The sequence below is a fragment of the Acomys minous genome (assembly GCF_964271855.1).
Source record: "Acomys minous genome assembly, chromosome: 6".
Lineage (NCBI taxonomy): Eukaryota > Metazoa > Chordata > Mammalia > Rodentia > Muridae > Acomys > Acomys minous.
The window spans coordinates 58160891-58176073 of record NC_140487.1 but is presented as its reverse complement, the minus strand read 5'-3'; the positions used below and the strand labels follow the sequence as shown (position 1 = coordinate 58176073).

General features: G+C 48.8%; 1 protein-coding gene across 1 annotated transcript in view; it reads right to left on the bottom strand.

Moving 5' to 3' along the window:
• Nucleotides 1–15183, bottom strand: part of GSDME (gasdermin E) — a 48268-nt gene that overhangs the window by 18679 nt on the left and 14406 nt on the right. The window contains exons 4-5 of the mRNA XM_084787349.1: nucleotides 3463–3634; nucleotides 1470–1590 (exon numbers count right to left, since the gene is read on the bottom strand). Of these exons, the coding sequence (XP_084643475.1) occupies nucleotides 1470–1590; nucleotides 3463–3634 (293 nt within the window). The remainder of the gene's footprint in view (nucleotides 1–1469; nucleotides 1591–3462; nucleotides 3635–15183) is intronic.

Sequence of the window (15183 nt, the reverse complement as noted above, 5' to 3'; positions counted from 1 at the left end):
AAAGCAAATCATAGACAGATAATTTGTCTGTGACATTCCAGAAGAAACTTCCAGCAGATAACTTTTTTTTTTTTTGGTTTTTTGAGACAGGGTTTCTCTGTGTTAGCTTTGACTGTTCTGGACTCACTTTGTAGACCAGGCTGGCCTTGAACTCACAGCGATCCACCTGCCTCTGCCTCCTGAGTGAAGGGGTTAAAGGTATGTGACACCACACCCAGCCAGATAACATTTTTTAATAGATAAAGCCATAATATCACTATCCTACCCAGAAAGACTGATAACAGTTTGTGGTGTGACATTTACCCACCCTTGCTCCCAAAAATCAGTCATGCAGCATTCTCACTGGGAAGAGGGAAGGAGCCTTAGGCATCCAGAGCAGTGGCTCTCAACCTTCCTGATGCTACGACCCTTTAATACAGCTCCTCATGTTGTGGTGAGCCCCAACCATAAAATTATTTTCATTCCTACTTCATAACAGTAATTTTGCTACTGTTATGAATCTTAATGTAAACATCCGTGTTTTCTGATGATCTTAGATGACCCCTTGAAAGGGTCCTTTAACCCCTAAAGGGGTCTTGACCCACAGATTGAGAACCACTGATCTAGAGTAAGCAAAAGGTAAGAGAGGACAGCCTTATTTTCTTCTACCAGTTGCAATGACACTTGTGATCCCCAGAGCGAGGTCAAGTTGCAGTACGGGCTTCATGCTGGGAGGGACAGTGGGATCACCACAATGAGGATAATATTAAAAGGTAAGTCAGGGCGGTCGGCGAGTTACCACTGCCTTGGGTAGTGCCTAGTCCCAGCTAGCTTAACTTCACCCAGGACCCACCAGGAACTCTCACTGACTTTCTGAGCAGGTAGCCTGTAGTGGTTTAAATGAGAAATGTCCCCCATCGTCTTGGGTGTCTGAACATTTGGTCCTCAGTTGGTGGCGCTGCTTGGGAAGGTTTAAAAGGTGTGGCCTTGTTGGAGGAAGTATGTCACTAGTGGTGGGATGTGAGGGGTTAAAGGCTTACATCACTATCAGCTCCCTCTACTTCCTGCTTCCAGTAAAGGATGTAAGCCCTGAGCATCCTGTTCCTGCCTTCCTGGTCCTGTCCACTGCTTCCCCCAACATGATGGGCAGCTAGCCCTCTAGAACAGTAAGCTCAAACAAATCCTTTCTTCTGTAAGTTGCCTTATCATGGCAACAGAAAAGCAACTCCATGGGGCCTTAACCTGGGGAAGACAACTCAACAGCTTTACAGAAGGTCTGGCCAGATGTAGAGCCCAGGTTCCCCCCCACACAGATGCAGTGACACCTGAGGAGTGGAGTGGGGGTGGGGTGCATGCAGCCAGCTTCCCTCACCCAAATCCCCAGTACCTCCCCCGCCACTGCCCAGAGTCCAGACCCTATGACACTCTCACACTCCTCTGCCATCCACAGCCTCTCTCCTTCTACCAGGGCGTATCTCATGAGGACTCACCGAACTGGCCGTCCTGTTTCACGTACAGCTCCATGATGCCACAGGCAATGGTGGTGGCGGCGGGGATCTCAAGCACCACGTTGGTGTCCTTGATGATGCTCCCATCCTCCATTGCTGACACCTGTGGGCAAGAACATGCACCCACTTATATCCTCAGGCACTGTTGGCTTCTTCCTGTCACCCCTATATTCGGCCTCCTAAGAATTCTGGGAAATATCCACAGAGCCAAGGAAGAAGGAGACAGCTGGCTCATGGGTAACCGGTGGCATTGGCAAGAGTGCCAGAACGTGGGGTAGGGATCCACTCCACAGACTTATGTTTTGGCAACTACCTACCATGTTGCACCATTGTGGTCCCACAACACTGTGATTAACGGAACCAAAAACTCCCTATCTGCCTGTGCCATCATGGGCACTGTAACGTCTCTGCAGAATGCATCACTCGTGTCTGTGGTGACACTGCTAAGAGCTCCCTGTGCACCTACAGTCTCTGCCTGGAACACCTGGTAATATAAATGACTATGCCACTGGCTCGTGTACAGTAGACTAGGTCTTTAACTTTACACTTTACAGCATTTTAGAGTATAGTTTTGACAGGAAGCAAGGAAACTTTAGGCTGTGTGCTGAGCTAGGCTGGCAGTAGTCTTGTGCATCTCAGGGGCCACTGCATCCCTCAGGTACACCATGGAGCCCTGCAGACATCTAGGCCTGTCTAAGTGATTCTGTGGTGTGATGTCACCACCAACAAAATCACCCGGTAATATGTAACTCGGAGCGTAGCTAAGTGCTGTATGACTGCAGACAAGATAAATACGATCCGTTTCCAATGCCTTCTCAGGTTTCAAAACACAACTTTGAAACCCCAGTGAAAATCCCAACAGGACTGAAGCTGGGCTTGGAAACGCTCTCTGAGCTGTGCGCACACCCATGGATGGTGCTATGTGCACAGACAAACCCAGGGTGACAAGACCATACAAAAGGCTGAAAGAGAAACATCGAGGAAACAGAAGTAAGATGGACGGGCAGGGCTGGGCTGCCAAGCAAGGAAGAGCCCTTCCCACTGTACCCAAGGAACAGGAACCTGGAGATCTATTTGTTGGAGACAGACAACGCAGTTTAGCGATCTGCCCCCTCCTTTGAGTATTTGCTTTGAGTCAAGAAACAGCAGCATCTGGGCTTCTAACTCACAGGGCCGGAGCCTCAGCAGGGGTGACAATAAACAGAAGTGTCAGCAGGGCAAAGCTGAAGCCACCCCCATCAGGTCCCTCTTTACCCTGTGCTGCCTGCTCACTGGTCTACCCAGCAGTCCTAGCTCTAAAGTTATAGCCACACCTCTCTCAGCCCACTGCCAAATACAGCTCTCCTACCTCTTCTAGAAAAAAACCAGTGCTACCAAAAAGGAAAAGTACCAAGAAGATTATACCAAGAGGGGAAGCAAGCAATTTAAGGCGAAAGATGGCTGCCCATTTTACTCATTTTAGAACCAGCTTCAGGGTTCCAGCTTGGAATCTGGAAGAAACGGTAAATAATAGACAGACAAATTCTCTTGTTCCTGGCCTGGCTAGTGCCTGGCTAAATAATTTCCTTAGGGGAAGCACTTTACTTCCATATAGGGCAGTACCTGGCCCAGGCCCAGCTAGCCACTAGAGTTGAGTTCTGTGGCCACAGCTTTAAAAATGAATACAACCCACATCATCTGGGGAAACCCAGACCTGAAACACTTTTTCCCTGCATTGTAACAAATTTGAAGAAAGCCTGGAGCCACCAGCTCTGTGAGGAACAAGCCTCAACTTTCTGGGAAGGCGGGTGGCTCACAGCATCTTCAAGTCCTGGGTCCCACAGTGACCAAGGCCAGATGCCTCAAAGAGCATAGTTTTGTGAGCTAGGGAGGTCGTGCTTACTAGAGCCAGCTTGAGTACCATTTCTAACTCTCTACAGGAAGAGCTCTGACTGAAGAAGATGCCAGAAAAGGCCTCCATGCTGGCATGGGATACCTGCACAATCTTGGTCTGGATTCCCACCATGCCTCCACACTTCTCCTCCATCTGCACATGCTCAGAAATCACACACTTCTGCGTGGTCACGATCTTCTGCGTCAGCACACACAGGACCTCATTCCTCCTCTCTAGCACCTGCTGGAGCACCGGGTTGTCCAGATCGACTTTTCTGGAAAAGAAGAACGGTCATGAGTAACCCTGTGCCTCCAGGGACACTTGAGGCAGGCACCAGAATCTCCTCTTGCAGCTAGAAGAGGGAACAGGGGACAGAAGAGTTCATTAATTTCCTGGCGGTGAACAAGGAGGCAGGCTACCTAGAACAGCTTAAGGCACACTCTCCTGAGGCCACTCGGACCAGCTGAGAGACAGACTGGACACTGGAGGATGTGCCAAGGAATTATTCTCTTAATAACAAACAAAAAAGTCCCCGTGGACGGGGACTGAGAACATATTGAAAATGGAGATGGAGAAGGCAGATTCAGGTGTTTGGTTTGGCGGATGGGGCACAGGATGGTAGACTCTCCCCCTTTGCAGATACTGGGTTGTCAGCTTGAAGTCCAGTCCCTTCATGACTTCTGACTGAAGCAAGGGCTGGAAAAGGCATTTTTCAATCCCTTCCCACATTTGCAGGAAGGTTATGCCTTCTTTCCCAAGGGCTGAGAGAAGTTCAAGGTTCCAGCCACGCCTGTCTGAAGGATGATGAAGCCCAGGTTGTTTTCGGATCCTAGCAAAGTGAGTAAGTTGGCAAGGCAGCACAGACTTACAGGTGCCACCTACACTGACCAGATGCACGGCAAAGGCCCATGGCACAGTTGTCCCCGTGGACACCCACTATTACTGGGTTAGAGGTGGACAAAGTCTGTGAAAAGATGCTTATGCAGCCAGATGTTGCCAAGTATGACAGGAAAGAGAGATTAAACAACTGAGAAGATGGAGAAATGAAATCAACTCAAGGAGCTCGTTAAACTGAGAAAGGAAGAGCTAGGGAGATGGCTCCGTATTGAGGAGCACTGGCTGCTCTTACAGAAGACCTGGGTTCAGTTCCCAGCAGCACCCACATACATGGTGCCTCACAACCACCTGGGCTCCAGTTTTGGGGAATTCAATGCCCACTAGTGGCCTTTGCAAGCATCCACACATGTGTTGCACATGAGCTCAGACCCGCTTGCACACATACGCACACATTTAAAAAAAGAAATCCTTTTCAAATATAAAAGGGACAATGCACTTTGAGGGGAAGCCATGAGGCAAAGCTCTGGAGACCATGAAGAAGCAATAGGGATACAAATAGCACTGGGGTAACTGCCAGTGCGGGGACAAATGCCTGTGGTCCCAGCACTGGGGAAACTGAGGCAGAAGGATTACTCTAAGTTTAAGGCCAGCCTGGGCTCATATTGAGTTCCAGGCCAGCCTCGGCTATAGAGTAAGATAAGGAGAAAAAAGGCTAAAGAGGAAGAGGAGGAGGCAGAGGAGGGGAGAGGAAGAGAGGAGGAAGGAGGAAGGAAGAGAGAAAGGAGGAGGAAGATGGTGGGGAAAGAGGGGGAGCACAGAAAAGGAGGATGGGAGAGAGGAGAATAGAGCAGTTTGTAACCTCACCCTTGACTCCCTAGCCAGGTCAGGGGAGCAACAGTGCTCTGTGAGGGTAAGTAACAGCAGCCTCCATAGTGCCGTGGCCCCCAGGCCAGGCCAGAGGAGATGCTAAGCTCACAGCACTTCACTAGCTTTTTATCCACTGGGATGTCTAAGAATAAAGGAACCTACTGTGTGCTTCCACAACCTTCAGAACCGAAGTTGCAATTATCATGCTAAACCCTTTGGCAGCTTGGGGCCAGCCTCCTGGAAGTCCAAGGCCAGTGTGTACTTACTGCACCAGGCACTGGACACCCCACCCAGATCCTTGGGAGCAGCAGCTGCCATAGCAACAAACTGACACCCACTTCTAGTTCCTACACAGGAACTACATCTAAGTGGCCCCACCACCACATGGTACAACCTTGGGGCTGCACCTCCTGTCCACTGGGGGCTAAGAAAGGTCCCGGCTGTTTCCCACAGCTCCAGGACTAGTGACCCTAAAACTGACCACACCTGCACTTGCCTGGTGGGGATTAGGGAAGGTACTTGCCATGAGGCAGCATCCACTGGAATACAAAGCTCTGACTCTTTGTGGGGGACAGCCTATCTGCACTGGAAATCTCCACAGCCTCTCCCAGTACGATAAGCTGTGTGTCCACCAGAGCTTGCTCTCTGTGACCTAAGGACATGCTAAACAGCCTTCAAGTACCAAATGAGACACCACGCCAAAGGCACGAGCTCCAGGACCATGCCTGCTCAACCCAAGGAGCCCAGGGAAGGTCTTACCACACCACGAGCTCACAGATTAACTGCACACGGCCCAACACAGCTAAGGACATCCCTGGCCTTCTGATAAAACAATCTGGGACAACAAGCCCCATTGCCACTGCTGGGATCTGGGGAGCGAAAAATGCATCTAGACCCTAAACCCCATGAGTGTGGCTACCAGTGCCACAAGCACAAGTACAACTGCGGTCACCCCAATGGCCCTTGGGAAGGCCCCCCATTGTGTTCCAAAACCTCAAAGCATAGTGGCCACTGTAACAGACCACAGTGTCACTTTATCTACCCTGCAGAGCTGAGGGTGTTCCCACACTACCCTGCGACTGCCAGCACCCCAGGCTGAGGCATTTCCCAGGTCTGTCCTGAGGATCCCAGGTAGGTCACCTACAGGGGTCATGGCTACATGTATCACACCATTGGCCTCATCTGCACTTACTCTGAGAGACCTACGGTGAACCCAACCCCATCTCATACCTCCAAGATGGCAAGAGTCATCCCAAGCCCTAGTGCCATCTGGGTGTGGCTCTGTGGAGCCTGAGGACACAGACCTTTGGAAACGTATATTCTCCACAGTGACACAAGAGGACCGTCATGAACTTCTACAGTCTCTACTTCTAGGACCCCCCCCCCATAAACATGCTGACATCAGTTAAAAAAAAAACAGCAAAGTCACACAGGCACCACAGCCAGTGCAAAAACATGAACCCAGCAGAACTGTCCTTCCCCATCAGAAAAAATAAAGCTGCCCCTACAAGAGCTACTTCTACAGCCCTCGTGCAAAGAAAGACTCCCCACAGACTGGGTGTGGACGGAGCGCACCTCAAGACAGTAGAGGCAGAAGGGGAAAAGCCCACAGCCAAACCACACACTGGGGGCTCCCTGTGTTTTCTCTGAGATCAGGAGCAAGGCAAGGATGTCTAAGCCGCACTCCTGTTTGACGTGGTATTGACGTCTTAGCAGGAGCAGCTGCACAAGACGAAGAAAGGACAAGTTAAATTAGGCACATGCGCAGATGATGTGATTTTATGTGGAGGTAAACCTAAGTGCCAAAAAGCTGCCAGATGAAGCCTATCAACTTTGTGTGTTGAACTAAAAATATCAAGCAAGATATAAAAAGTTGGAACCACAAACAAATCTAGGAAAGTGACAAGACAGAAAATTCAATACACAACCCCTAGCACCATTTTTTTTTATGCCACAATAATGAGCATTCTGAGACAGAAATTAAGAAAGCAGTCCCATCAAGCCAAGGGTGATGGCTCACACCTGCAATCCCAGATCTTGGGAATCTGGGATAGAAAAAATAATAATAATACCACAAATACAAGGACAGCCTGGGCTTAGCAGTGAGTTCCAACTCAGCATAGCCTGCAGAGAGAGACCCTTCTTCACAGAAATAGGGAAGAAAAGGTTTGTGTGAGTCCAAGAATAATCAAGGTGATCTTGAAGAAAACAGCTCCCTCCAAAACACACTAAATAGAGGGCAGGGGCGGGGGTGTGCACCTGCAAACTCATCACTTGGAAAGCTGAGGTAGGAGGATTCTGAGTTCGAGGCCCACCAGGGCTACACAATACATTTTTGTCTTGCCTGGCCTATGAGACCCAGGATGGGTAGATGCAGGAACTAGCTGTCTAACTCGCTAACTGTAAATCTATAGTAATTCTAACAGTGTGGTATATGCTGAAAACTCAGCACAAAGACCAGTGGCATAGACCAGAGCGCTGAGAAGATTAACCTATGATCAAACAGCCACCTGATTTCCAACAAGGGTGCCAAGAATATATGATGGACAGAAAACTGTCTGATAACCTGCTGGCAGAGTTTGTTATGCATATGCAAAAAATTTTTGATTCCCTCCTCTCTCCTGTGTAAGTCAACTGAAAATGGACCAAGTTCTGATGGTCAGCCTGGAACCATAACAATAAGAAGACAGCAAAACCTCTCGACATTAGCCCAGTGAAGGCGATGGCTGCCTTCAGACAGGACTCCAAAACACAGACCAAAGGAAAAGCAGACACACGGGGCTCTGTCAGACTGATAGGCATCTATAAAGCCAAGAAGACAAGCAGGAGTTGACAGAGAGCCTAGCATGTGAGGAGTGTCTGTCAGCTGTTCTTCCAACGCATATGAGCTCAAAGAAACTAAATACCACAAAAACAATGTAGTTTGAAAACAGGCTGTAGAGCCAAACACAGAACAGAAAGTCAAGAAACCTATGAAAAATAGATGGTCTCCCTCAGCCAGGGAAACATCAGTCAAACCACCATGGGATATCATTTCACCCCCACTAATATGGCCATTGTCAGACAAAAAATAGCCAGTGCTGTTGAGATGGGGAGGAAGGGGGCCTCATGTGCAGCTGAGGGGATACAAGTTATTACAGCCATTATGGGAAACTACAAATAACACTATCATGGCTCCCAACGGCTCTGCTGGTATCAAAGACAGATGAAGCGGTTTCCCAAGGAAGGAGGAAGATACTTGCACCTCTGTACTTCCTGTGGTAGCATTCACAACTAAAGCAAAACCATCCCAGCAGCTTACCTGTAGCAGATGAGGATTTAAAGCTTGTGATATGTATGTATGTATGTATGTATGTATGTATGTATGTATGTATGTACATAGACATGGAATATTATTTGGCTATAAATGTGAAACTATGTCATCTGTAGCAACATAGATGTTCACTAAGCAAACAAGGATTGAGGTGTTTTAATAGTCAACCATGTGTTGCCTGCTTTTCAATCGCTTCCCCCTGGTGTGGCTACCTTGCCAGGCCACAGAGGAAGAGGACATGCTCAGTCCTGATGTGATTTGATGAGCTGGGGTGGGTTGGTGTTCCCCTCCCTCCATTAGGAGTCATGTCTAGTTAGAGGGTAGCCTCTTCAGTCTTCACCTATTATCTTTCTGTTTGGCTCCCTGGGAGAACTCCTATCATACTGGCAAGCAAGTCTGCCTGAAGCAGCCATCCACCAGACACTGATAGTCTCAACTGAAACCAAGGAAAGGCGCCTTGCGTCAGTTAGCTTTCCTCTTCTGTGACAGAATGCCTGCAATAAATCCACTTCTGCAAGGGGGCAGGGAAGAATGGTTCATTTTGACACAAGGGTAGTATTTTGGCTCAGAACATCAGATGTCCCACTCTATGGCTGGTTGGTCCCACCACTGGTGTAGTCTAACTCGGAGCCAGTACGTGGTAGAAATTCCTCTTCTGAGAGCCAGGAAGTCAGGTGACAAAGGAAGGAGCAGAGGTCCCCAGCAGTGCCCCCCAATAACCTCTCTTCCACTACCTCCCAGTAGCTTAAAAGTCTGGGTACCTGGCCTTTAACACATGAACTCTGGGGGGACACTAAGATCCAAACCACAACAACTTGGAACAAAGGACAGAAGATTCTGGAAAGCTCAAGCACTGTGATGTGCCACCTGGAGCAAGGGACAGAAAATTCTAGAAATCTCAGCTACTGTGACCTGGCATGCTCATATCCAATATACAGTCATTTCCTCACTGTTTCCATTAGTTCAGTTACCTGAAGTCAACCACAATCCAAAACTACTAAATCCTCACTGTTCCGAGGAATGTGACGGGCTATCCTGCAGTCACACCTGGGCTACGAGCCATCCTTTGTACAGTGTATCCACAATGTAGATGCTACTCACTCAGGAATCACCTAGGAGCAACCTCAGTTACCACACTGACTTTTGATGTCCCAGTAACTTCCACTTTAATTAATAACGACCTTCAGAAGGGGACTGACGATGACAGTTTGGATATAACAAAAAGATGCCCTCGTACGTTTCCTCTGATGGGAAAGTGGAAGTTCTCAACTTAATAAGGAGAGCAAAGAGAACATGCGCTGAGACCAACAGTAAGGCAAATCCACCTGGAAACTGAAGGGGAAACGGCGCTACTGTTGCTGCCAGTATCTAACCGCAGAGCTATGGTCATGGTGAGCGTAAGTCCTCAGCTGTTCATCTTGTTCCCTCTGATGACACAGGTGAATATCACCAGGGACATCGCCCTACGAAGGATGGGTGTGGCACAGTAAGATAGCCATTTGCATAACTTGACAGTGAGTCACAATTTAATCGCAGTACGTTACTAAGCACTGTTGTAATAATTACAGTATATTGTTCTACTTTATTAGTTTACTTTTTACTATGCCCGGGGTTTATAGATCAAGCTTCCACAGTACACACGTGGACATAACAAAAACATAGTCAACATAGGATTGGTACCGTGCTGTCTTATCATACGCTGGAGACCTTGGACCATGTCCCCCGAAGGTAAAGGAGGACGGCAGTGAACATCACCTCCTCCCCACCCCCACCCCCAGTTCTCCCTTTTACTCACTTGTGAAGATGAAGATGGCTTCATGTTTGTAAACTGCAAGAACTTTTAAGGCTGGAGCATGATGCTAACCGCACATGATTCCCCCAAGGGACTGCCCTGCCCCTCCCCCCCCCATGCACGTACCACACCAGCCCCTAATGCATCCATCTCCGGCACCTTATCTTTGTCACACAGAACAATCCAGAGAGACTGAAAGGGAAAAAATGACCAAGCAATTACAGATGCTCAACCTTTTAGGCTACGTAATTAAGTAACTGCCACCAGGTGACTCGGAAGAGCAAGCCAGGAAGATGGAGAAGCCGGATGAAGCCGAGCAAAGAGGTGAGTGCCTGCATCAGCCCTTGGGAATTTTATTCCTTTCCAAGCTCTGGGCATAGCAGCTGGACTGGAAAAAAAAAATCACATGGTTTGTGCATCTGGCCTTAACTCCTGCATCCAGGCCAACTAATTAATTTCTGAATTCAACTCCTCATATGTGAAATGGAGATAAATCCATTATCCTTTCGACCGAGTAATGCTCAGTAAGCTGCCAGGGCCCACGTGAACGAGAGGTGCATGCCAGGAGGGACACGTGGAGGACGAGGAACTCACAGCAGATGACCCCTCAGCATGCTCAGTACCCCAACAGGAGGGTGGGATGTAGTTTTTAAGGGGGGGGGGCTACCAGGTCTAGGCTGAGGCATGAAGAATAATTAGGAACTCACTGGCTGGGTGTGCCAGGAAGGGAAGGCTGTGTGGATGGAAGACGTAAAGGAGCCGTCAGATAGGACCTAGACAGAAGAGAGCCTAGAGTGTGACTCTGGGGAAATGAAGGCAGGGGCCTGGGCTGACGGTTAAGGGGGACATGGAGAGCAATGGTGGTGCTGCAAGAGGAAATGTGGACCACTTCCTGTGGCAGCGAGGGCACGCGGGAGCACGAGCTGGCAGTGGCTGGTGACACGATCTGACGGGCTGTCTGTGGAGAAGCCAGAGATGGAAAGGGCAGACAAGAGAGAGCGAGAAAGAAAGAGTGGGATGCTGGGATGCTGAGAACAGGTAAAACCCAGGTCCTTAAGCGTGTGAAGCAGCTGGTGAGAACCACATGGAAAAGAGGAGGTGAGGAGGGAACCACATCCCATCCCAGCCTTCGGCGGAAGCACCTGAACACTACGCAGCACGAAGCTCCATGGAGAGACCGGAGAGAAAGACGGGAAATTCAAAGGTGGTGTTGTCATCGGAGAGCCCCCCCCCCCCCCGGGGAACACACACCTGCTACCTGAATTCCAGCTCCTTCACCCAGCCAACTCAGCTATGGACACTTGCACATCACCTGGCACGGTCCCCCAGAGAAACAAGAACTGCGAGAGGGCGCTTCAGAAATGCCACATCAGCAACTCTGAGGCCAGCACCTCCCCCTCGCTTCTAAGCTCCACTGCTCCTACCCCATATCAGCACCCAGGTCTCTCCAGGAGCACTGGCCTCCCCCAGGCTTAGTCACCAGGCTCTACTGTGTGAGAAAGGAGCCTACTCACAAGCACGGCGAAGGGATAACGGGACTTGCCATGTGCCAGGCGCAGCTGGACGGCTCTGCTGACGTTCTCATCTGATTCTCACAGAAGCACAAAGCCCACTTTGCTAATAGAGGCAGAAGAAAGTGGCTCTTAGGTATTGGTTCTGAGTAAAATGTTTTAGGCCAGACGTGGTAGCACACGCTTTTAATGCTAGCAGATCTCTGTATTTGAACCCAGCCTAGTCTACAAAGCAAGTTCTAGAACAGCCAGGGCTTCACAGAAACAGAAGGAAGGAAGGAAGGAAGGAAGGAAGGAAGGAAGGAAGGAAGGAAAAAGGAAGGGAAAGAAGAAACGATGTTTATTGAGCACCTTCCACCACAGTGAGCACTCGTAAGGAAGGATGAAGCTATCAGTTGGGAACTAGGTCATTTTCACTAAGTTTAATGGAACAAGTCATATTTAGCAATAGGGGTCTTACAACCAGGTTGCTGAGAGTGACCAACAGCCTAGGTGATAATCTGAAATGTTTGGCCAATGACTCTGGAAGATGTTACTCAATACTGGCTCCTGAGATTTTACTTGGTCTCATAAGACCCATAAGTGGCATATATTTATTACACTATCCCTTAATTTCCATTATTCCATAATTTCCAAGATTATATTTTTCATTTTAAAAAATAAGCCTTCCAGATGTGATGGTGCACATCTGGAATCTGAGCACTCGGGAGGAAGATGGCTAAGCTACATAGTAAAATCCTAACACACACACACACACACACACACACACACACACACACACACACATGAACCTAGTTAACCACCCAAGCACGGGTCTAAAAATAGCCACTAACACTAAGAAATGAGCATAAAAGCTGGGCGTAGTGGCTCACGCCTTTAATCCCAGCATTTGGGAGGCAGAGGCAGGTGGATCACTGTGAGTTCGAGGCCAGCCTGGTCTACAAAGTGAGTCTAGGACAGTCAAGGCTACAAAGAGAAACCTTGTAGAAAGAAAGAAAGAAAGAAAGAAAGAAAGAAAGAAAGAAAGAAAGAAAGAAAGAAAAAAAGAAAGAAGGAAAGAAAGACAGACAGAAATGAGCATAAGGTGCCTCTGCTGGCCACACCCACCCTAGGCCTCACAGCACCTTCTCTTACCTCATTCTCATCTTGCCCATGCTGCCCCTGAAGGAGAAGCAAGGAAAAGGAGACTAAAGGGACAGAGTGGGAGGGAGCTGAGGAGTGCATGGAATGAAGGCATGGCTGCCGAGTGCTCTGCCAGCCACAGCGGCATGAACACGGTAGAAAAGAAGGCGCTCCCAACTTTGCACGCACATTCCTTCTTTAAAGCAAGACGTGTTTGAGAATGACACTGAACCAGTTCTCCTGAGAGTCCTTCACCTCCCTAGGAAGATCAAAGAACCAGAACAGGGTCCCGTTGTTATTAATGTGTACAAAGTTTGTAACTAGGCTGGCTTGGTATCATTTTAGAACAGTGCAAATAATTGTGAAAATGTATCATTGTCACACCATTGCATTCACAATATATCAATGTATATAATTAATGGAGAGTTCTTTGTCAAGGACCAATTTTCCAGTTGCCAGGTACACACAGAGAAACGTAATCACTTTTACCAGAACTTAAATGCTGGGTGTGCCCTTACGGTAACAATCAATTCAAACCTCAAGTAGCCAAAGAAATAAAACAAACACACAAACAACAAAAATCAGAAAACAGCAGCAAAACCCTCCGTGCCGCCACAGCTAGAAGCAAGGCCCAGTCTCAAAGGGAAAGATCTGGTGTGTGTCCACTGTCATCTGACACCGCAGAGGGAGCCGGGGAGACTGAGGCCAGAGGCTGGTATGGCAGTAAGTGCATCCGGGTTATTTACCAGGAGTGTAGTTCTCTGGATTCTGGGAGGTTTGAGGCAGTAAAGAGCATGGCGGCAGAGGAGGGGAGAGGTATGGCTGTCAGGATAAGACAGTGACGAGGAAGGCAATACAAAACCTTTGTAAGGAGTTATTATAAAATGCTACTGGATATAAAGACTAACACACACAAATCTGAGTTGTGATGAGAATTCTCAATAACGTTTGTTAGTCTCCATTTAAAGAAACAGAAGGCACGGACATATCTTAGGATACTCTCCATTGAGAATGGTTAAGCTAAATCTAGGGCCCATTAAAACCAATCAGCTCCCAGTACTTATAAGCACGAGTCCCAAAATTCCAAATGAATCTATATTCCTGAGTATAGTTTCAAAGAGGCAATGGGGTTTGAGATGTGGAGGGTTTTTTGTTGCTGTTGTTGTTTTGGGTTTTTTGTTTGTTTGTTTGTTTTGTTTTGTTGTTTTTTTCTTTCTTCTGGTGCCACCTAGGTCAATCCCGGGACCTCAAGCTCAGCAAGCGAACTACAGCAGCAAACTACACGCCAGCTCTGGAGACTCTGGGTTCGCAGAGCCTACAAAACATGTATCCAGATGATAGCTTATCTAAACAACTGAGATAAAAAATGAGTGGCTGCAGACACACCCTTGAGAGGATGCCTGAAGGAGGCCTCCTCCTCACGGTGCCCAAGGTCACAGCTGCATCCGCAGCGCCTTATCAATCCTGGTGGTGTTCCAGGAGTCCAAAGACAGGCAGACCACAAGATAAGGATTTATTACTCGAGTACGAAGTCACACGATGCCAGTTCTGAGACTGAGAGAGTGCCTCCCCTCCGCCCCACGTAGCCCGCCCTTAGCTCTCAACGCCTCACGTTGAGCTCTCAGCAAAACGTAACAAGGGACGTGATGATAAGGCACCTCCGGGTTTCCAGGTACTTCATGAATCTCTTTTCCCCACCCCCCCACCCCCCGTTTTGCAGTTGGGGATGAGAAGAAGGACCCACACATCTAATTCCGTATTCTGCCCTGGCCACATCCTCACTCATATTCTCTAAGAAGCACCTGTGTCTCACCTCCTGCTCCCCCAGACCGTGCCTCCCCATCACAACGGGTGAACTCAACCTATCCAGGTGTGTCCAGGGGAGCAGGCCTGACTCTTCTTCGTAGGCACCCGCTGAAGACACGACCCAATCCCAGTGCTTCCTCCAGCAATACCCTCAGGGGCTACTCCGCACCCACCAATTCAAGCAAGATTTTGAGGGAAGAACAGGAGCCTCGAAGCCAAGGAGTCCTGACTTGATTCCCAGCTGCTGCAGGTTGAGCACTGTGACTGAGAACAAAAACGATTTCACTTTCCTAGGCCTCAATTCTCCATTCACTAAAGCAGTCGGCTGTGCGGGGAGACCAGGGTGAGAAATGATCAGTGTCTGGCGCATAGCAGGCGCCTGCTGACCCTCCCCCTGCCCCCTCCCCTTCGGTTCCCATCACAACTTTTTCTCCCACAGCTGTCCACAGGTGCCCCATCCCCCACCCCACCCCCAGCAGCTGCTGCGGTACTGCCTGTTGGCGGTAGCTTTTACACCGGAGTCAGGAAGACTTGATTCGAAATCCTCCATCGGGAGATGTGATCGCAGAGCGTTG